The following is a 22,461-nucleotide window of genomic DNA, read 5'->3' on the forward strand; positions in this document are numbered from 1 at the left end:
ACATGGCAGCCAGGTGCGGGGGGTGGGTGTGAGCCGGCCAGAGGAGAGCCGGGATGTACACAGGGAGCAGCCTTTTAAAATCATGGCAGCAGATGAGAAACAAGGAGAGACTAAGAGATGATGACAAGAAAAAACCAGAATGACACGAAAGACTGATGCACCCAAGGGAGGAGCAGATGCAAGATGCTTAGAATCCCAAGGGACCTGGGGGTGGAGGTGTTGAGAGTCCGATTTGGTGAAAACAATGAGGAGTCAAGGACGACTCCCCAGGAGCACTTGGATGACTGGCAGGCCACTTTCTGAGGCAACACTGAGGGAGGGGCACATTTGGGATAGACAAGGAAAGTCAAGAATTTGCTTTAGGCATGTCAAAAATAGATTAGCTGGAGGATAAAACAGGCAGTTGTTCCTAAGAAGTCTAGAGAGAGCACGGTGGGAGAGATATACATCTGGGACTTGTTAGTGGGGTTTAAAGTGATGGGGCTGTAGGAGATCTCGTGTCTGGGCTCTCCAAGACCAGCCTCAGACTCGAGGATTTGCTAGAAGGATTCACAGTACCCAGAAGTTGTTATACTCATGGTTATGGTTTATTACAGCAAAAAGAGAGAGAGAGTAGAATCAGCAAAGGGAAAGGTACATGGGGTGGAGTCTGGAGGACACCACACCCAAGCTTCCTTTCTCAGTGGAATCCCCAGGGAAGGCCCCCAGCCATGATGTGTGACAACACCTGGGAGGGGTTGCCAACCCGGGCAGCTCACGCTGAACCTAAGTGTTCGGGGTTTTTATAGGAGGTCAGTCACATGGGCATGTACCATAGGACTGACCTGTCACTGAAACTCCAGGCCCTACAGAAGGGACGTTGGTGTTCACCAGAGATGACGTTGTTTGTATAAACTATGGACAATCTGGTACAGTGTGGCTCAAGGCCTCAGGCCTGCAAACCCTTTATCAGACAGAACATTGTAAGGGTTCAGTTCCTAGAAGCCGACCAAGAGTTAGTCATGGAAATAGGCCCTTCTTGGGTTTGATACCCCAGGCCTGTTGAGTTAACCCTTTCCCCTACAGGTTGCAAAAAAGTGGATAAAGACAGAGAACAGTAGGGGCAGATAACTAAGCCCTGGGTCCCTCCAATGTTTATAGTTTGAGAAGAGGATTGAGCAAAGGAAAAGGACTGTCTTTTTTTTCCCTCCTACTGCCAAGAACCTGCCACCCCCTGTATTCCAGGAACAGGTTATACTCTCCCTCTAGTGACTCTTGCTTTTATCTTCCAGCATTTAGAGCAGATGGATTCATGATCTCCCTGTTTCTCAAGAAGTGTTGAGCCCTCACCCAAATCCTGGCCAGCAGAACTGCAATATGAAACTCAGGTCTTACCCAATCCCCAAACAGCTGATACAGAGACCTCTGGGTTCGATGGGCATCTCCCTAGAATGAGTTCCTGTTCCCTAGTAGTAGCTGTTCTGAAGTCCCCATAACATTCAGGATTCGAGTGCTCCTGGAAGTAAAACTTAAACCATCTTGTTCATTTTGAAACAAGAAGAAAAAAAGAGCAAACAAATGACAAAGTTAGTTTTAAATTATATATTACTAATGCTTTAATGTCTGAAGATCTTAAATTTTAAAAAGTGGGAAAAAATATAGAGAAAAAAGAAGATGAGTTCATGGTCAAAGCATCCCATCATGATTTTGTCATATTTACATACTGAATCTGTAGATCATTCTGCAAGATTTGACATCTTTACAACACAGCTTGTAATATGGTGATTGTCTTTTACGTCTGTCATTGGAGTTTTGAAGGTTTCTTATGTTTCCTTTTTTTTTTTTGCTTCTATTATGAATAAATACAAACTTTTCTGTCTTGTTTGCAAACTTAGTATTGCTTATGTAGAAGAAGGATATTGATAGGTGGGCAAGGGGCAATATAATGTAGGAACTGAGAGCATGAACTCTAGCGTCAGACTTCTCGGACTCAGTCCCCGCTCTGTCCTCACAATACAATCCCGGCTAAGTTACTTAACACTTCGGGCCTCAGTGTCATCTCTTGTAAAATGGAAGTAACAGTCCAACCTTGTATGAATTCCTGGGAGGACTAAGTGAGAAATATTTATAAGGACCTTACAGTGGTACCTGGCCCAGAGTGGTACATAAATGTTTACCATTATCTGTTTCATATTTGATGCCTTTCTAGCCTCTCCTTGATGTTCATTTCTTTTAGTTCATTCTCTTGGGTCTTGAGGTTTATAATCATATATGCCAATCACATTAATTTTGCATTCTCTGTGCCCAGTGGTTATGGCATCTGTTTTGTTTTGTTTTGTTTTTGAGAGACAGAGAGCGTGCTAGTGGGTGGGGAGGGGCAGAGGGAGAGAGAGAATCTCCACTGGGCGTGGAGCCTGACGTGAGGCTGGATCCCATGTCCCTGAGATCAAGACCTGAGCCAAAATCAGGAGTCATATGCTCAACCGAATGAGCCACCCGGGTGCCCCATGATGGGTATCTATTTTGTACTGAAGTTTTGTTTTCAAAACCAGTCCCTGTCTTTCAAACATATACTGAAACCCTTACAGATGAAATGAAACAATGTGTAGGATTTGCTTCAAAATCACTGGGGGAGGAGGACAGTGGAAAGCACAGGTGGGACTAGAGATGAGAAAAGATCCAGTGGAAAATTAATTTGCATGACAGGCCAAAGGGGGTGGCCTTTAACTAGTCTCCCTACTTTTGTGCTGGAAATTTATGTAACAAAAAGTTTTTTTAAAAAACAATAAGTTACCTACTTTCATTTAAAAAACAACCTATTTAACCCTCAAACGTTAGAGGCATGCCCATTAAAAAGAGAACACAATCAAGAATGTTACTTGTATTGATATTGTTGTGAAAACGATAGCCAACATAATCCAAATGCAAAGAAATAGCTGGTTAAAAATACTGGCAAGGAAGAGATCAAATAATTATCTGTAGATGACGTCTCACTAGAAAAGTCAAGAGTATCCAAGGAAATACTATAAGAATTCTTAATATTTCAGGGACGCCTGGGTGGCTCAGTCTGTTAAGCATCTGCGTTCAGCTCAGGTCATGATCTTGGGGTCGAACCCACAAACCCGAGATCAAGAGTCGCATGCTGTACCAACTGAGCCAGCAAGGCACCCCCCCAAATAATTTTTTTTTTTAAATCAACCACAGGGGTGCCTCGGTGGCTCAGTCAGTTAAGCTTCTGCCTTTGGTTCAGATCATGATCCTTAAGTCCAAGGATCGAGCCCTGCTTCAGGCTCCCTGCTCAGCAGGGAATCTGTTTCTCCCTCTGCCCCTCAACCCTGCTCATGTTCTCTCTGTCTGTCTCCCTGTCTCTCAAATAAATGAAATCTTTAAAAAAAAATTATCCACAATAACCAGTCATAAGGAATTTGGGGGGTGGAGATTACATTTCAAATAGCAATAATTTGTTAAAAGAAGTTATGTGAAGAAAACTAGAGGAGTACTTTGATAGCAATTAAAAAAATTTAAATGCCATATTTTCATACAGTGGCACCAATGGCCAGCTCCTCCCTGGTGGGTTGGAAATAAACACCACTGTTTTCTCATAGGGTGATTGTGCCAGTTAATGAGATGTTAATGTGTTTAACAAAGGGCCAGGGACCTTTATTTATTTAAAACAAAACAAACATTTATTGAGCATCTATTATGTGCCCCCTACCTTAGGATGCTGGGGATACAGCACTGATCAAAGTAGATACAAATCCTTTCCCTTACGGTGGCATCTGGGGGTGAAAGCAGATAAACAACAAACCAAATAAATACCTACAACATATGTTAGTGAAAAGTTCTCTAAAGATGAGGAGGGAGGCAGGGAGTAGTGGGGAGTGAAAGGTTTGTTAGTGAGTTTACAGCAGTTGATGGGGGAATGCCTCATAAGAAAGTGACATCTGCCTAAAGACCAGATGGCAGAATCCAGGGGAATCCTAAAAGAAAGAGCCTGCCAGCCAGCATGAATAGCACATGCAAAGGTCCTGAGGTGGGAGCTTCATGGAGTTCCTGGGGAAGGTGGAAAGGCCAACGTGGCTGGAACCGAGAGAGGAAAAAATGGTCAGGAGATAAGGCAAAAAGCGAAGGAGAGTGATGGTGAACATATCCCTAAAGTCTTAGAGGCAGAGAAAGAACTCAGTTTAAAAAACAAAAGGATTCTTGCTATTTCACTGTTATGAATTACAAAAACATACCAGCATGTCAGATTCTTGAAGGACTTGGCAGGAGCATCCTGGACTGTGTAACGGGCTCGTAGCCACTGTCTTTGGACTTGAGGACCAAAAAAGAGACTGCGCGCAAGCGTCTGACAAAGCAGCGGGAGCCCGGGAGGGGACCCCGCAGTTTCATCGGATCCCGTTTTCACGGCTGCTCCTGCCTGGGCGTCCAGCCGGTGCCAGACTAGCTCTTTCCAAGTCAGCCACCGCCCCCACATCGGAGCCTTGGTCTGAGCCTTCCGGTCCAGCTCCTCCTCTGGGAGCCGGGCAAAAACTTAGTCTCGGCCCAGACAGCTACCCCAACCCAGCGCGTCGGGCCGTAATTCCCACGCTCACCTCCGGGAGGAGCTGGACGCCCGCGTAATCGCCGCGGGCGCCGCTGAGGCTTCTGGGAATTGTAGTCCTGGCTCGCCAAGCCCAAACGCACTTCCGGGTTCGGCCAGAAACGCAGCCATTGTCCCGACTGCGGGCGGCTGCAGTCGCCGCGCACCTGGGCTCGGACGTCAGCCGAGCCGCTCTGCGGATGCCGACTAGGGGAGGGGGCCGAACTAACTTAAGCCGAGTCTGTCGTGTGCAGAATCGGCGCAGGGGGTTGCTTAACCCGACCTCGTTCTGCCGCAGAGCCGTGCGGGGCACCGAAGCTGGGGCAGGCCCGGCTAGGGCCGCGAGCCGGTGGACGCCCAGGTCGGTGAGGGGCGGGGTGGCGCTGGGTGTCCCGTGCACGCATGCGCGGGGTGTGGGCGGGAACATGGGTTGGGAGTGTGGGTGGGCGACATGGGACCGTCACGGGCGGCGCTTTAGCCTCGGGTCCCCGAAGTAGGTGGAGATACTTGGGTGCAGCTACAGATTCGGGACACAGGGCATGCGCGAGTTCTTGATCGGGTAGTTCCCTTGTCCAAGGCCTGAGAATGCCTAGGTTGGTGAAGACAGGCCATGTGCTGGGATGTGGGGAGATCCTGAGAACCCCGCCTTCCCTTCCTCCAGTGCCAGGCCGGTTTAGTGCAGGATCTGAGGACTGAAGCCCGGGAGGATGGAGTACTCAATAGCAGATTTGGAGGAGAGGGGCTCTGCCGCTCTTCCTGTATTTTGAGCACACGCTTGAGTAGGAAGCATGAGGTGGGAGTTGAGATTCTGGGTGATTGGTTTGGGGACCCAGCGGGCCCCCTGGGTAGTGAAGAGACCAGGTTTGAGTTGCAGATTCTTGTTCCAGAAGAGGCAGAGCTACTTGAGCGAACCTTCTGAGAATCGCTGAGGGGCTTCAGACTCCTAATTTGAAGGAGGGACCAGGGCCGAGGGGGCGCGTTCTAGTCAGAGCGCTCCCTGCACGTGCTGGGTGGTATTCGAATGGGAAGCAGAGATGTGGACTGGTAATCCTGGGACCCAGGTATGGTAACGCAGAGCCGTAGGGCATTCAAGTTTGGTGGAGACTTTGGGTTGGAGGTGCAGAATTGGCGTCCGGGAAGGACGGAGCTGCAGCAGCTGCCTCACATAGACAGCTGTTTGGTAAGGAAGCAGGGTGCTGGGAGCATGATCATGAAGTAGGCATTCCCAGGGCCTTTGCTCAGGGGCTACTCTGCTTGCAGGCATGAGAAAGCCCGGGTTGGTAGAGTCTGGGCCACAGATTTGGACCTGGAGGGGGCAGAATGGGGAGACATGAGCGGTCCTAGGACCCTAGTACTGCCTGAGATACTCAGGCGAGTAGAGAGAGCACCTCCACTCCCAGAGATTTGGGGCTGCAGAGGATTAGGGCTGCTTCCTGTCCACACACACACGGGTATTTGGACGGGGAACAGGAGGCTGTAGGTGGGAATTAGAGGGTGCTGGGGTCTTTGTGCAGAGGGTGCTCTAATCACATGCTGGTGGTACCCAAGGTGGTGGGAAGACAGGATCTCCCTAAGCCGCAGGTGCCCAGAAGGACATTTGGGCAGGAATCTGGGCAGGTATGGCTCAAGTAGGGGTCTTTGGGTGTTGGTGGAGGAAATGGTGTGTGTGCAAGTTCAGGACGCAGCCGCGTTGTGAACCCTCGCTATACTGTTGGAGTGAGAATCTGGTGGGAATAAGGGGATGTGGATAAGAGGGAGAGATGGAGTGGGGTTGGTAATGTGGTGTGTGGGCTGGGATTTGCCAGGGGCTGTTCTAGTCTCAGACCCAGAAATCTCGAGCTGGCACAAAGACAGATGAGGTCCACTTTCTGGGCCGAGGAAGGGGTGGCACGTGCTGGGATGTGTCAGGAAGCTTCCAGGCCCATGTCGGCTCTGTTGCTGATTCATGCCTGAGGGTACCCAGGTTGGTCTAGGGACTAGATCTGAGCTACATGTTGGAGGCTCAGGCGGGTTTGGGACTGGAGATCCTGCTGGTGCTGTTCTGGTATGGGCCAGTGGAGCCCAGAACGATGGAGGCACCAGGCCCTCCCTATGTGTGACCCAGCTCCATGCATGTGCTTGGTTGTTTGAGCTGGAAGTGGGAGGCCATTCATGACAGGTTGCGAGAGGGTCAGGCGAGGTGAATGGAAGGGTCAGATCCTGGGATAGGTGGGGCTGTGTCACCAGCTTCATGTATTCAGTCAGGGAGGGTGATTCTGTGTGATCCGTCCCAGAAGCCCTGCTCCTTGCCCAAGGAAGGGGAGCTGGTTTAGGGTTGCAGATTCAGGTCATGGCGGGGGAGGAGCGCATGCTAGGTGGTCCTCGGTGTGCTGGGCCTTTGTGAGGATCTCAGAACCCGGTGGTGCAGGGAGGGACTGACGTGTGCTGCAGAACTCGGTGGTGGGCAGAGGCTGTGTTTGGGCATGACTTACAGTTAGGGGGTCCAGAGCCCTGTGATGGTAGTGGGGGTACTAGGTTGCAGGTGCAGAGTCTTGGCCTGGGACGGGGACTGAGGGACTCTAGGTGCATGCAGGGCTTTTCAGGCAGAAAGCTCTAGATGCACGCTTGCCATGGGGAATGCATCCTGGAAGCAGAGACTAATCCTGGGTGGGGGGTGGTGCTGGGGGGGCACCACGGTGGACCGGCGCCAGGATGCTCTTCTCAGGGCTTCTGCCCTTACAGCTCAGGACCCTCAGGCCTCTGCCTGTGCCTGGAAGAGCATGGAAGAGCGGGATGAGAAGCCCCCAGAGCCCCTGAAGACATGTGCGCAGGTGAGTGGAACTTCCCTTCCTTGAGGACACCCAGAGCTTAGAGCTGGCGACTCTCGGCTTGGGAGCGGACCTGGCTCTCTTTGCAGTGTTTTGGGGGCTCTTGGTCTCCCCTGACTTGATACACTACATTTTCGGAGGCTCCGGCATTTCCTCACCATTTTAACCCAGATAATTCTTCCGGGGAGGAATTTGGCACCCTGTATCAAAGGCCCTTTGAGTTCTGATTGCTCTGTGGCCAGCTGCTCCCAGTTTCGCTTGGGAATGAGCAACAGGAAAAAATGTTCAAGAATGGGCCTTGCAGGAGAAGGGTCAAAGAGTCATGGGAAGACCATGAAATGGGCGATGCTGTGACCATTGATGGGTGCGATAATGCTTATTTCCTGATGTACGAAGATAGGTAGGATCTGTGTTCAGTAAATAATGTTTAAGAATAATCATCTTTTTTTTTTTTTTGAGAGATTATTTAGAGAGAGGGAGAGAGAGAGAGCACATGTGAGCAGGGGGAGAGGCAGAGGGAGAGAGAGAATCCCAAGCAGACTCTGTGCTAAGTGTGGAGCCTGATGTGGGGCTTGATCTTATGACCATGAAAGTGTGACTCAGGCTGAAACCAAGAGTCAGATGCTTAACTGACTACACCACCCAGGTGCCGACAGGAATGATCATCTTTAAAAAAAAATTTTTTTTAAGATTTTATTTATTTATTTGTCAGAATGAGAGAGAGAGCACAAGCAGGGGGAGCGGTGGAGGGAGAGGGAGAAGCAGGCTCCCTGCTGAGCAAGGAGCCCGATGCGGGACTCGATCCTAGACCCTGGGATCAGTCATCTTTTTTTTTCTTTCTAAAAGGGATGTAGTTTGTGTGTGTATAGAAAATGTGTTAGGGGGCACCTGGGTGGCTCAGTGGGTTAAGCCTCTGCCTTCAGCTCAGGTCGTGATCTTGGGGTCCTGGGATTGAGACCCGCATCGGGCTCTCTGCTTGGCAGGGAGCCTGCTTCCTCCTCTCTCTCTGCCTGTTTCCCTGTCTACTTGTGATCTCTCTCTCTATGTCAAATAAATAGATAAAATCTTTTTAAAAAATGAAAGAAAATGTGTTAGAAGAATAGAAATAAGGAGGTTAACAAAGCTTGTGTGCAAGTGCCATCCCTAGTGACTTTATGTTTTCATTTACTTATCTATCGTTTTCTGTTTCTGTACAGCACATTTTAAGGTTAAGAAATCAACATTTAAAGCACTTTTCTGCAACAAATATTCTTTGAAGACGTTTAACTTCTTAAAAATGTTCAGTTAGCATTTCACCTCTTCCTTCCTAAACAGTTCAACCCTGAAGCCGTTAGGTGGGGTTCGGCTGCGTGGGGGTCTGCAGGCGAGGGAGCGCTCCCTCCTGTAGGCTGAGGAGGGTGTCCCTGTGTGGGGGCATCAGTGACCAAACACGGTGAGGCAGGTGGCACCGGGCGTCAGAGCACAGGTGGGGTGAGGTGAGAGACGTCTGGGGGAGGGGGATCAGCTCTGGGGTGACAGGGCCAGAGCAGGTGAGAAGGGCGTCCACAGGGGACAGCCTAAGTGCGGTGAGTCTATGCAAAGGGCGGCCCATGGGGTGTGAGATGTGCACTGTGTCGGGGTCGGGGGCCCCTCCTGGTGTGTATCACAACCAAAGCACGTTGAGGTTATCAACGCAGGAGGGTAGCCCAGGATGGGCTATGACAGCCCCAGCCCAGGCCGGAGGTCAAGGGCGTCCACCTGGAGTCCAAGTCCCGACGGCATGAGAGTGAGTCTATGAGAAGAGACCACCTGCCTGGAGAGTCAGAGCCCGAGGAGGGTGAGGAGGGCCTCTTGGCCAAGCCCAGGGGGGCCGAGGAGCATCTGTGTGGGAGAGGGAGTGGCAGTGGGGATGAGAGAGGAGTGACCCACAGGGGCGATGGTCAGCTGAGTAAACGTCATGAGACTCCTGGGAGCCAGGGTTCTCGCAATCAGATGGGGCAATAGGAACAATGGAATGAACTTTAGTGGTCAGTGGGGATTGTAGGTATCGATATGGCTCGTGGTTTTCAGTAGATGTAGGTGTAGAAATATGTAGAGCTGTGTGTGTGTGTGTAGACATACACACGTATGATCCTATTTCTGTCCACTGTCAGGGCCTGGGAGCAGTGACATTCTCATACCAGTATGCGTGCCTGGTGCCCATATTTCCACCTCTGGCCATGGAATCTGTGGGCTTACACTCAGTAGATATTTAGGGTTCCATGTTTTGCTGTCACAAACAGCACTACTGTAAGTGTTTTTGTGTATGATTCCCTGTATAGTTGACTCTTGGACAAGGCAGAGGTTAGGGAAACCGACCCCCTGTATGGTTGAAAATCCACGTGTAACTTTTTTTTAAAATTTTATTTATTTATTTATTTATTTATTTAATTTTTTATAAACACATAATATATTTTTATCCCCAGGGGTACAGGTCTGTGAATCGCCAGGTTTACACACTTCACAGCACTCACCATAGCACATACCCTCCCCAATGTCCATAACCCCAGCCCCCTTCTCCCAACCCCCCTCCCCCCACACGTGTAACTTTTGACTCCCCCAAAACTTAACTGCTAAGAGCATTCTGTTGACCAGAAGTCTTACTGATAACATAAGCCATCAACAATGCCTATTTTGTATGTTTTTAAAATTTTTTATTTATTTGAGAGAGAGGGAGAGAGCATGAGCGGGTGAATGGGAGAGGGGGAAGCAGACTCCCCCGCTGAGCAGAGAGCCCGCCACGGGACTCAGTCCCAGGACCCCAGGATCACGACCTGAGCCGAAGGCAGATGCCCAACGGACTGAGCCACCCAGGCGCCCCACACATTTTGTATCTTACACGTGTTTTCTGCTGTTTTCTTATGATAAAGTAAGCTAGAAAGCAAATGTTACTAGGAAAATCATAAAGAAAAAAAATACATTTACACTACTGTACTGTATTTATTGGGGAAAAATATCCATATATTAGTGGACCCGTGCAATTCAAATTGGTGGTGTTCAAGGGTCGGCTGGACACGTGTGCAAGAGTTTGAGAGGGAGTTATGCATTTAAATTTACATAAGTACGTTCACACTTTGTCAAAACTGTAAGTAAAGCATGCTTTGATTGTGACCATTGGCATTCTGCTTTAAGCTAGTGACTTTAGGTATTTTCTGGGAACCTTCATGGTCCATTTGCCATTTTTTCTCTGTTACACAACTGAACTAGCGATCTGTTCATTATAATTTTGACTTTTGTCAGGTATTCATTGATGGCCTAGCCAGTGTAAGGCCCCATGTGAGGTGCTGGGGAGAAAGATGACCCAGTGCTCCCAGACAGAAATGTGCAGCTTTTTTTTTTTTTAATTATGTGATGTTAGTCACCGTATAGTTCATCATTAGTTTGTTTTTTTAAGATTTTATTTATTTACTTGGCAGAGAGAGACACAGCAAGAGAGGGAACATAAGAAGGGGAAGTGGGAGAGGGAGAAGCAGGCTGAGCAGGGAGCCCGATGCGGGACTTGATCCCAGGACCTCAGGATCATGACCTGAGCCAAAGGCAGATGCTTAACAGCTGAGCCACCCAGGCGCCCCATCATTAGTTTTTGATGTAGTGTTCCGTGATTCATTGTTTATGCACCACACCTAGTGCTCCCTGCAATCTGTGCCCTCCTTAATACCCCCCACCAGCCTCACCCATCCCCCCACCCCGCCCCCCCAAAACCATCAGTTTGATTCCCGGAGTCCACAGTCTCTCATGGTTCATCTCCCCCTCTGACCTCCCCCCCTTCACTTTTCCTTTCCTTCTCCTAATGTCCTCCATGCTATCCCTTATGCTCCACAAGTAAGTGAAACTATATGATAAGTGACTTTCTCTGCTTGACTTACTTCACTCAGCACAATCCCCTCCAGTCCCATCCATGTCGATGCAAATGGTGGGTATCCATCCTTTCTGATGGCTGTGGAATATTCCATTGTGTATCTGGACCACGTTCTTTATCCATTCACTTCTTGTATATTCCAAGGCTACGCAGGAAAAGCAGAAACATCTTCCTTCTTGTGTTCATCATCTTTGGCTCCATACCCCGAAACTCAGCAGCTTAGAACAACCAGCATTTATGATCGCATGTGGTTTCTCGGGGTTGGGAGCTTGGGAGTGGCTTCTCTGGATGTTCCTGGTGATCAGCATCTCTGACGAGGTTGTGGTAAATTGTCGGCCTGAGCCGCTCTCTTCAGAAGGCTCATGGGTGGGAGGACCCCTTGCCCGCTCATTCCCATGGCTGTTCACGAGAGGCCTCAGTTCCACACCACACAGACCTCTCCCCAGGGCTGTGCACAGCATGGCAGCTGCTTTCTCCTGGTGCGAAGGACCTGAGAGAGAGGAGGGAGAAGAGAGAGCGCTTCATGGCACACAGCCAAGATGGAGGCCACAGTGCCTTTTATCATCTGATCTCAGAAGTGGCACAGCAACACTTTTTCTTTTTCTTTTTCTTTTTTTTTTAAGATTTAATTTATATGAGGGAGAGAGAACATGAGCAGGGGTGGGGATGGGGAGGAGCAGAGGGAGAAGCAAGCTCCCTGCTGAGCCTAATGCGGGGCTTGAGCTAAGGACCCTGAGATCATGACCTGAGCCGAAGGCAGACACTTAACAGACTGAGCCCCCCAGGTGTCCCAGCATCACTCTTTCTGTAATCTGTTGGTCACACAGACCCACTGGTACTGCGTGGGCAAGGACTACATAGGGTGTGAATTCCTGGAGGGTGGGGGCCATTGGGGGCCGTCTTGGAGGCTGCCTAGTGCACTTCTCCACTCTGAATGTCCTCTAGTAAATTTTAATCATTGTCAGAAGGTGCACAAGTACTTTGTTTGGGTGTGATGGATATCAGTTAAAGCCCCAGCAGGAAGAGAAATCAGGGGAGCCCAAGTCTTGGTGCTAAATGCGGGCCATGAGCCCAGTGAGCAGCCTGATGGACATCAGCTGAGAGGTGTCAGTGACTTACACACGGGAAGTAGCTGGGCCGGGGAAGGCCCTGCCTGCCTTGGGGGGCTGAGATCAAAACCCTGACTGGTACCCATTTCATAGTGTCCACATAGTTAAAAAACATCACATCACTCACCCAGATAATTTTTGTCAAGCGTACCCCAGTAAAGTTGTAAAGTAAATAAATAGTAGTGAAAAAATGAAACCTTTAAATTCCTCTCCTGTACCCCAAGCCCTGCACGTATGTCTAACCCCGTCAATTTTAGATGACGCACATTACGCTCCTACTCAGTACTGAGAATACAAAGGTGAAAAATATACAGTTCTTTATGGCACCAATCTCATGACCCAGAGGAGTGGTGTAGAAATGGAAGCAATAAAAGAAGGAGAGTGATTTTACTGTTCCAGTAAAGCTCCGATAAAAACAGCTACGAAATCCTAAGGGAAGACGAGATGAGACTCTGTGCTATCCGGGAACGCTTCCAGGGAGAGGTGGCCTAAATGATGAGACTTTGAGCGGCGGAGCAGGAAGGGACAGAGTTTGGATCAGGCATTTAGCACTTGGACCATCTCTGGTGAACTTCGTGGACTTAAACAGGTTTAACTAAACATTGTTACCATTAATCTCTGCGTTGATGAAAGAGACCTATTATTCCTCTAAACAAAAATGTTTAGATACTTGGGACCTACGGTGGCTCAGTCTGTTAAGGGTCTGACTGTTGACTTTAGCTCAGGTCATGATCTCAGGGTGCTAGGGTCGAGCCCCACATCGGGCTCCACATCCAAGTGGTACCAGGGTGGGTCTGTGTGACCAGCAGGGTCCTCAGATCGAGCCCCACATCAGGCTTCCTGCCCAGTGGGAACTAGCATGAGTGTACTATTGGGAGGGAGCAGAAGTCTTGTAGGTGGGATATGTTGAAACAGGTAGTTTTTCACATCCTGGCCTACTCACTGTGGGAGTTTTGAGCCACGACTTAGCTTCCTGGTTATTTTCCTCTTTCTCATCTGTTTTGCTTTCTCAGGACTCTCCTCTTGCTCAAGAGATTATTGTTAAGGTCGAGAGAGAAGATGCCGGATCACTGGCTCTTCCATCCCAGGTGAGTGAGCCTCCACTGAGAAATGTGCATGGCCAGTTGGCGGCAGGGACCTGGTTGAAGTGAGCTGGGGGGTGAGCAGAAAGGGAGGAAACGGGTACAAGTGGACAACTTTTACAAAAAATTGGTCCATTCTCATGCTAAAGATTGAAAAGAGTGAGAGCTGCAAGGAAGTGGAGAAGGCTGAAAGCAGTACCATTGGATTATGAGAGCGAGGCAGCTCCAGGAGGTTAACAGCATTGCCGGTCAGTCTGAATGGACTATCCCGAGGTAGTTACCACCCATAGTACTCTGTGGTGCTGCTCTCAAGAGTCTTCTTTCCCAGCAGCATTCTGGAACCTACATTTTGTAGACTATAGACAGACATTCAGATTCATTCTTGTAGCCAGGAACATTCCATGAAAGCCCCGTAGGGCAAGGTACGGTTTGAAAGAGGATTTTTGAATAGATCAAATAGAAAGATGAAAACGAATGACCCAGTTACTCTAGTCGGAATAGTCAAGATGGAAAAGATAAAAGGAGCATTAAATGGGAAGGAAAAGCATGTAGACTAGTGGATGGTTAACTGTAGATACTTGAGTTGAGTGGTGGCCCCACACTGTCAAAGAATGAGAAGAGTGAGGGACAGCGATTGGGTGTTGTAATGAGAGAGTTCTGTCTGCGTGACTTGGGAGGTGGAGTACTTCATGGAGATTTCAAGGTCTGGGGTCTCACCCTGAGAGCGGGGTGCTGAGGAGCAATTCTAGGGGCTGGAAGTTGGGCAGCGCTAGGCATCGGTGACTGAGAACACACGTTAGGCAAAGTTGACATTGCCTCGCAGCCCCTGACTTCGGACATACGTGTTAATTTCTCTGTTCTTCCAGCTTTTCATCTGAAAAAAATGGTGCTGCTATGAGGATTTTCTCTCAGGGACCTTGTGAGAATTCAATGAATGATAGTTCATGCAACATGCTTAGCTCACAGCCTGAAAGCACACAGAAAGTGCCTCATTAAAGTCAGTTAGTTTTGGGGCACTTGGTTGGGGCAGTCAGCTAAGAATCTGGCTCTTGGCTTAGGCTTAGGTCCCGATCTCAGGGTCGTGAGATCAGCCACTGTGTTGGATTTTGCGCTCAGCAGAGTCTGCTTAAAATTTTGTCTCCTTCTCCCTCTGCCCCTCCGCTCTCAGATAAATAAATAAATCTTTAAAGAAATTAAATAGTCAGTTAGTTTTATGTTACCATCAGAGAACTCTACAAATGGATGCTAGAGACTGTGCAAGACGAGACAATACAAGTTCTTGAAGCAGAAAACAAATCCGAGGTATTCTGTGTTTCCAGTGGAGGGGGGTTTTAGTGTTTAAGGGTTGGTAGGACAAAGGTCAAGAAGTAAGGTAAGTAGCATGAGTTTCAGTGTCACTGGAAGGACACACACCCTCCCACTCCGATGCTTAGTGACTGTGAGCCCATGGTGCCTGCAAAGGAGGGGGCCATTGGGGGAAATGTAGGTTTCCATTAACACGGGAATATACAGGGACTATTTGGTGATGGTGTTGAAGCTGTAGGATTTTGTTATTTAGAAGCAGAAGGCCCAAGGACCCAGTTGAAGGGGGAAGGAATTTTGAGGGGTGGGTAGTTTGGAGCAGATGAGATGAAGGATAAGAGTAAGTGGAGATAAAGGTCGAGAAAAAAACAGTATCCACTTCAGGACTTTTCAGATGGGTATGTGATAAGCCAGTGAGATTCAGGTAAGAGAGAGGACTTACATCAGAATTTGGACCAAAAATCAGATTATTTGGATGTATTATGAAGTCTGTTGATAGTCCGGATTTACTCCTTGAAATCATTTGCCAAGTGTATATATTCCATAACTACTATACACCAACACTGTGCTAGGCACCTGAGTTACAGTTACAAACGGTCACTACCTTGTCCCTGCCCTCATGGATTGTAGCCTAGTGACAAAGATGACCATTATACAAATGAACAGAATGTGTGGTGAGTCTTAATGATAGAAATGCACAGCCGCATTTTGTGTGGAGTTCCGTGGGATTCGGGGACTTGGTCCTATTCATGAACCACAGTTCAGGATCACTAGGTATAAACAGGTCCAGCATCCAAAACCCACAGAGGCTTACATAAAAGCTACCTGTACACCTTGACTGGAATCCTTTGGACAGTCAGGACAATTTCCAGGCTGTCAACTTTTCCTTCTTCGTTTGTCAAACTTTTCCTTCTTTGTGAACATTGGAAGAAAATGATGCCCAGCTGAGCAGAAATGTGTGTCCTGTTTTAGGAAGGAGTGAACTTCAAAATTGTGACTGTGGATTTCACTCAGAAGGAAGAAAGCACTTTGAACCCTGCTCAGAGGATCCTGGACAGAGATATGATCCTAGAGAACCACAGGGACCTGGTCTCTTGGGGTAAGAATTAATGAGTTTTTATATTGAAATGATTCCAGTGGATTATGAGTTATGCAGTTCAGAGGTCAGAACGATTTTGACCACACGTAGATTACGTGTGTGCTTTTATTCCCCAATGAAGATTTAATTTAATTTAATTTTTTAAAAAGATTTTATTTATATATTTGAAAGAGAGGCAGAGAGGGAGAAGCAGGCTCCCTGCTGAGCAGAGAGCCCAATGTGAGGTTCGATCCCAGGACCCTGAGATCATGACCTGAGCTGAAGGCAGAGGCTTAACCCAGTGAGCCACCCAGGTGCCCCGAAGATTTAATTTTAATTTGTAGGGTAGCAAAGGTACAGCTTCTTTGGTTTGAGCTTGTTCAGTCCTCATAGTTCCTAAAAACCAAAGACTGGGACCAAATTCTGCCGTGATTTTCTTTTGTCCTCAGCCCAGACACCCTAAGTTCTATATTGGTCCCTATCAGCTTTTCAAACTAGATGCCATCTCCTTGTGGGAGCAAGGGGATGAGTATAAACATTTCCCAACATACATATCCAGGTGAGAAACAGACACTTAGGAATCATTACAGGTATTGAAGGTTAATTTCAAGAATCCCCATAGGGCATGCTACATATTTCTCCATTTCCCACTCCTATGGACTGCATACATTGCCACTTTTTCCAGGTGTACTCTCTGTGCTTGACCTAGTAGCCACACAGGCTTCTGCTTCTGAGCTAATCTCCATTCTCTCTCACTTGGAACCATAGGAATCCATTGGGCCTTAATCGCCGCTAAGGCATTTAGGGAACCTGGGATACCAGTGCCCTCATTCTTTCTCTTGGTTCACAAAGTAGTTTGCCATTGTCTTACTGACCTGTGCCTCCAGAAATTCCTAGAAACGTAGATACTGTTTTCTATTTCACTGAGCACGCATGTAGCACTAAAGAGGGTAGAAAGGAGGCTGGTTTCTTTGCTAAGACTTGCAAAATTGTTTTGTTATTCTGTAGATTCTGCACAGGTGATCTTATTTTGGAATATAGAGATATTTGGCATCTAAAGTCTTTTTATTCAGAAAAACTGCATTTTAATATTATTATATTAATAATATTATTAATATTATTATATTAATAATATTATTAATATTATACTTTAATATTATAATATTATATTATTATAATTAATATTATTATTATTATGCTCTGGTACTTCTCTGCCTCTTGCTTCATCCCAGCCTTCTATTTTCTTAATCCAGGTTATAGGTCCATAGCTGAAAACAAATCCATATATATTTCATATATTTGTTTGTCAGCTTTTTCCCCAGTATTCCAACTCTAACATTCTTGGCTAGGATGTTTTATTTTGCTTTCTTCTAGACTTGGCAATGGTACTTGGAAGAAGGGAATCAACCTCAAAGCAGAACATTTTTGATGAAGAACCATCCCATGGAGTGAAGTTGGAAAGGTTGACAAGAGATGATCCTTGGTTGTCTTCATGCGAAGAAGTTCAGGATTGTAAGGACCATTTGGAAAAGCAACAGGAAAGACAAGAGAGACCTTTGAAGGAAATAGCATTTACTCCCAGGAAAGCGATTACTTATGAGAAGGTCTATAAAAGCGAACTTGAAGAGAAGAGTGGTCTGAATTCCAGTTTTCTTTCACCTCAGATGATACCCATAAGAAGCCATTTTCATAAACATGCCTCACATGTTAAAAAATTGAATTATAATTCTATTGTAAACACTCATGAGAAGATTAATGACAGTGAGAAACACTGTGACAGTAATGAATGTGGAAACCCTGACCAGAACATTCACCTTATTCAGTTTACAAGAACTCAAACAGGAGATAAATCCTATGGATTTAGGGATAGTATTCAATCTTTTAGCCATGATGTACCTCTAAATATACATCAGAAAATACACGCAAGAGGAAGGTCCTTAGATTTTAAGGAATGTGGGCAAGTTTTGAACCACAGTATAACCCATAATGAACAACAGAGAATACCTGTTGAAGAGAGTCAGTATAACTGTGGTAAAACCTCCCAGAGTTCATCCCTTGCTCAAAACCTGAGAAACCATTCTGAAGAGAAACCCTTTGAATGTAATCACTGTGGGAAATCCTTCAGCTGGAGCTCTCATCTTGTTGCACATCAGAGAACTCATACAGGGGAGAAACCTTATGAATGTAACGAGTGTGGGAAGTCCTTCAGCCGGAGCTCTCACCTTGTTTCTCACCAGAGAACTCATACTGGAGAGAAACCTTACAGATGTAATCAGTGTGGGAAAGCTTTTAGCCAGAGCTATGTTCTTGTGGTGCACCAGAGAACTCATACTGGAGAGAAGCCTTATGAATGCAATCAGTGTGGGAAGTCATTCAGGCAGAGCTACAAACTTATTGCCCATCAAAGAACTCACACGGGAGAGAAGCCCTATGAATGCAGCCAGTGTGGGAAATCATTTATCCAGAGCTATAAGCTTATTGCACATCAAAGAATTCATACTGGAGAGAAACCCTATGAGTGCAATCAGTGTGGGAAGTCCTTTAGTCAAAGTTATAAACTCGTTGCCCATCAGAGAACTCACACAGGAGAAAAACCCTTTGAATGTAATCAGTGTGGAAAATCCTTCAGCTGGAGCTCTCAGCTTGTTGCCCATCAAAGAACTCATACTGGCGAGAAACCCTATGAATGTAATGAGTGTGGGAAATCTTTCAACCGCAGTTCTCACCTGGTTATGCATCAGAGAACTCATACTGGAGAAAAGCCCTATGAATGTAACCAGTGTGGGAAGTCCTTTAGCCAGAGTTATGTTCTTGTTGTACATCAGAGAACTCACACTGGAGAAAAGCCCTACGAGTGCAATCAGTGTGGGAAGTCCTTCAGGCAGAGTTCATGCCTTACTCAACATCAAAGAACTCATACTGGAGAGAAACCCTATGAATGTAATCAGTGTGGGAAAACATTCAGCTTGAGTGCTCGACTTATTGTACATCAAAGAACTCATACTGGAGAAAAGCCCTTTACATGTAATCAGTGTGGGAAAGCTTTCATTAATAGTTCTAAACTTATTAGGCATCAGGCAACTCATACTGAGGAGAAACCCTATGAATGTAACTAGTTTGGAAGCCTTTCAGCCAGCGTATTCTTTTTTTTTTTTTTTCCTTTTTCTTCTTTCTCCTTCCTTCCTTCTTTCTTTTTTTTTTTTTTCTCTTTTCTTCCTTTCAAATATCAGCCTTCTGTTATTGTAGATCTGGAAGTTTGGTGAAGAAAGAAAAACAATCACATATTTTACTTAACATTTTATATTAAAAAGATCAAACCTGGCCTTTAAGACACATCACCACATAAGTAATAAATATTGGCACTTTTCCTGGAAGAAAGCACTCTGACCTGAGGAAATTATCATTAAATGGGCAACATACTATGGAGTGATTGTGAGTGAGGTAGAACTCTTTAACAATAAAGAGTAAATGAGAATGCAAACACTGGTGAGCTTGTTGTTGAGAAGATTGGGAAATTGGTATAGGTATTGGAACCTAGGCTGGAAAATAGTATTTCAGTACCATTTTATGACATGATTTCCCCAGTAGCTACTTTGTAATCTGTTTTATTCAGCACTTTCTATTATATGTGAAGATTTCATAAATATTAGGAAAATGGCTATGATAATGAAGTGGGAAAAAATGCAGGCCAAGAGTATAGAACAGTAACTTCCAGAACCATTGTGGTACTTGTGTATGGATCAGAATCGAAAGGGTTTCCAGGTGTATCTTTTTGAGTTTTAGCTTTATGCCTGGTTTTTCTTCTCTTTTGGTGTGTGTGCTGTTTTACTGTAGTAAGTAATAAGAGGAGTCAGAAACAAAAAGTAAACCAAAGATTTCCATCTTTGACCATTTAGGAAAGACTAGGTAGCTAGATAGAGATTTCTCGTTGTTCTGAAATTTCCATTTGGATTAGCTTGAGCAGGTCACTCAGGACTTGGATGCCCAGGGATTTTCCTCATTGAAAATATTCCCCTGGCAAGGGGGAACTGGAAATTTAGATCAGAAGGGGTTCTATATGAGGGATTGAGAATTTGCAGGTTGTGTAAAGGGCATATTTTTATATTTCCAAAGCGGTATAAAGGAGCTCTCTTTTTAAGGGTTTCCCCCATGTAGTCTTGTGGGGTTTTTTTCCTCTGGGATATATTTCCTGATGTCTGAGTCTTCTGAGTGAGAGAGCACTGTCATGCTAAGTGCTCATCGCCTAAATTGAGCTTGCAAGAATGATTTTAGGTAAGATTTTGTAGCTCTTTGTTGGTTTCTAAGATGTGGTTCGCATTGCCTAAATCATATATTTTAATCCTGTGGATTATCTTAGGCCTGAAACCTCTGATCCTAGAGGGTTAGTAAAAAGTAAGCTGAGAGTTGAAATCGGAGACCAGAGAACTGAGATGAATTCTCTGGAGGAAGAATGAGAAATCGAAAGTGACCTCCAATAGTGGTCGCCCTCCGTAAAATTCTGTCCCCATGAGATGACCCTAAGCAGAGCCACCTCTTTGAGGTTTAAACCAGAGTACAACACACACGGCAGTGATTAAATTTCTCAGGAACAGTTGTTGAGTGCTGACAGCTGGCTCCACACACAGCCTGAGAGCTCTTTAGTCAGTTGATGAATGCGCGGGTGGAGGAACAGCAGGGGTTCTGCATGTATTCCCTTCTGGGGAAGACATAAAATGGTAAAAAGTCCAAATTTAGCAACCGGACCTGAAGAGGTTCCTTTCCCCCCAAATTAGAGATAAAACCAGTACAAGCTAGGATGATTCTCATCAGGCATGTTGAATCTTACTTTGAGCAAGAAACCATGATTGTACAAATGAGTATAAAGCCAACTGGGTGAAGGATGAGGGCTCTGAATATTTCAAGTTTGGGAAGTGATTCATTGCAAAGTAATCTCTTCGGTAAACATTGAAAATATTTTATTGAAAGTGAAATTTTTTAAACTGCAAGATTTTTGAAATATGTGTGTAAGTGTGCATGTGTGTGTGTTTCTGGCCAGCTTGAATATGTGAGTCATTTGTGTGCACTAAGTCGTGAGTATTATATCAGTTTTCGAGTGGTGATTAAGGATTGCCAAGTATATTGATAAAAGATAGAGTCAACTGATAAACAAAAATGTGAATTTATATTATTTGCTCAGTAATTTCCCTTGGAGAAAAAATATTCTTTTAATTTAAAGATAATCCACCAAAAATTCCTGTATCAATAATAAGTTTAGGTCACATGCCAGAAATACGTAATTAAACTTCTGAACCTAAAATTTAAGGTTAAAAAGGAGAATCAGTAGTTTGATTTTAATGACCTATATATGGCATATGTATGTGTATATATACACATATATCCGTGTCCCTTACATAAAACTTTTTGTCTGTGTAAAATTCACAAAACTAAAGCTGTACTTGGCCATAGAAGAATTTATAGAGGTTTTACAAGCCAAATTTCTTTTACCATACCCCAGTAAAATTAGAAATAAATGAAAAGTGACCAAAATGTTTTTAATTACAGATGTTAGGAAATACTCTCCTAGAACCAATGTTTCATTTACCCCAGTGTTCCTGGGTTATAATTGACGTACAGCACTGTGTAAGTTTTGGGTATACAGCATGATTTGATTTACATATATTGTGAAATGATTATCACAGTTAACATTCATCAACTCAGAGAAATACAGAATCATGGGTGGTTTTTTTTAAAAGATTATTTATTTGACAGACACATTACAAGGCAGAGAGGCAGGCAGAGAGCCCCATGCTGGGGCTCGATCCCAGGACCCTGGAATCATGACCTGAGCTGAAGGCAGAGGCTTTAACCCACTGAGCCACCCAGGCGCCCCAATCATAGGGTTTTTTGTTTTCCCTGCTGATGAGAACCCTTAAGATTTTCTCTTGAGCAACCTTCAGACATAACAAATAGCAATGTTAACTCTAGTTGTTTCGTGTCCTCTCACACTCCTGATCAGCCTTTGCTGCTTTTGCACCCCTCCCACCTCATTCTGTGGTTTGATGTTTCAGCTTACTTCTAGGCTTGGAAAGATAAATGTGTTTTATATAGAGAGATTTCAGCTAGGAGAGGGGAGATCCAGATTTTGAAATACTATTTTCAGATACACCTTTGTATTCTTAAATTTCATTTGGATTTTGTGCTCAAGGAATCGAAATTTCATTTGGATTTGTGCATCCGTTCTGTGTGTCTTATCATACTTGACAAGACCGGTTAAATTACCAATGCCTTTAGAACGTTAGCTTGGAAAATCAGTATTTTTCCAGTTGGTGGACAAAACCTGCACCCAGACAGTTTCACTGCAGAACGGATCACATCCATAAAGAGCACATTACTCTTTACAAATTGTAGCAACCTGGGTTCTTGGTTGGGAAGCCTGTGAGCCAATGCTAGCCAACTGAGTTGGAAAAAGGAGTTTATTGAAAGGACATTAGGTGGGTCCAAGGATTGGCAAGAAGCAGTAAGATCATGTTCAGGGATTTATAGACAGAAATGATTGCCAGAATTATGCTGCAGTGCCTATGAGAATTCCTTAACATTCCCAAAGTTTCTTAATTTCCTTAATCTATCTCTACATTGATTTCTTTTGATTCCAAGTCTGAGGCAAGT

The 22,461-nt window shown here is 45.6% G+C and overlaps 1 protein-coding gene across 1 annotated transcript in view; it reads left to right on the top strand.

Annotated features, from left to right (window-relative positions):
- The first annotated feature begins 4,867 nt into the window (after positions 1-4,867).
- The window catches only part of LOC111160595 (zinc finger protein 229-like), a 58,917-nt gene continuing 41,323 nt past the window's right edge, over positions 4,868-22,461 (top strand). The window contains exons 1-5 of the mRNA XM_022523789.1: positions 4,868-4,922; positions 7,283-7,371; positions 13,368-13,442; positions 15,711-15,837; positions 17,191-18,924. Coding sequence (XP_022379497.1) covers positions 7,321-7,371; positions 13,368-13,442; positions 15,711-15,837; positions 17,191-18,924 — 1,987 coding nt within the window. The 5' untranslated portion in view covers positions 4,868-4,922; positions 7,283-7,320. The remainder of the gene's footprint in view (positions 4,923-7,282; positions 7,372-13,367; positions 13,443-15,710; positions 15,838-17,190; positions 18,925-22,461) is intronic.

Source organism: Enhydra lutris, unplaced genomic scaffold (genome assembly GCF_002288905.1).
Source record: "Enhydra lutris kenyoni isolate GAN:26980312 unplaced genomic scaffold, ASM228890v2 scaffoldscaffold77, whole genome shotgun sequence".
NCBI classification, from domain to species: Eukaryota; Metazoa; Chordata; class Mammalia; order Carnivora; family Mustelidae; genus Enhydra; species Enhydra lutris.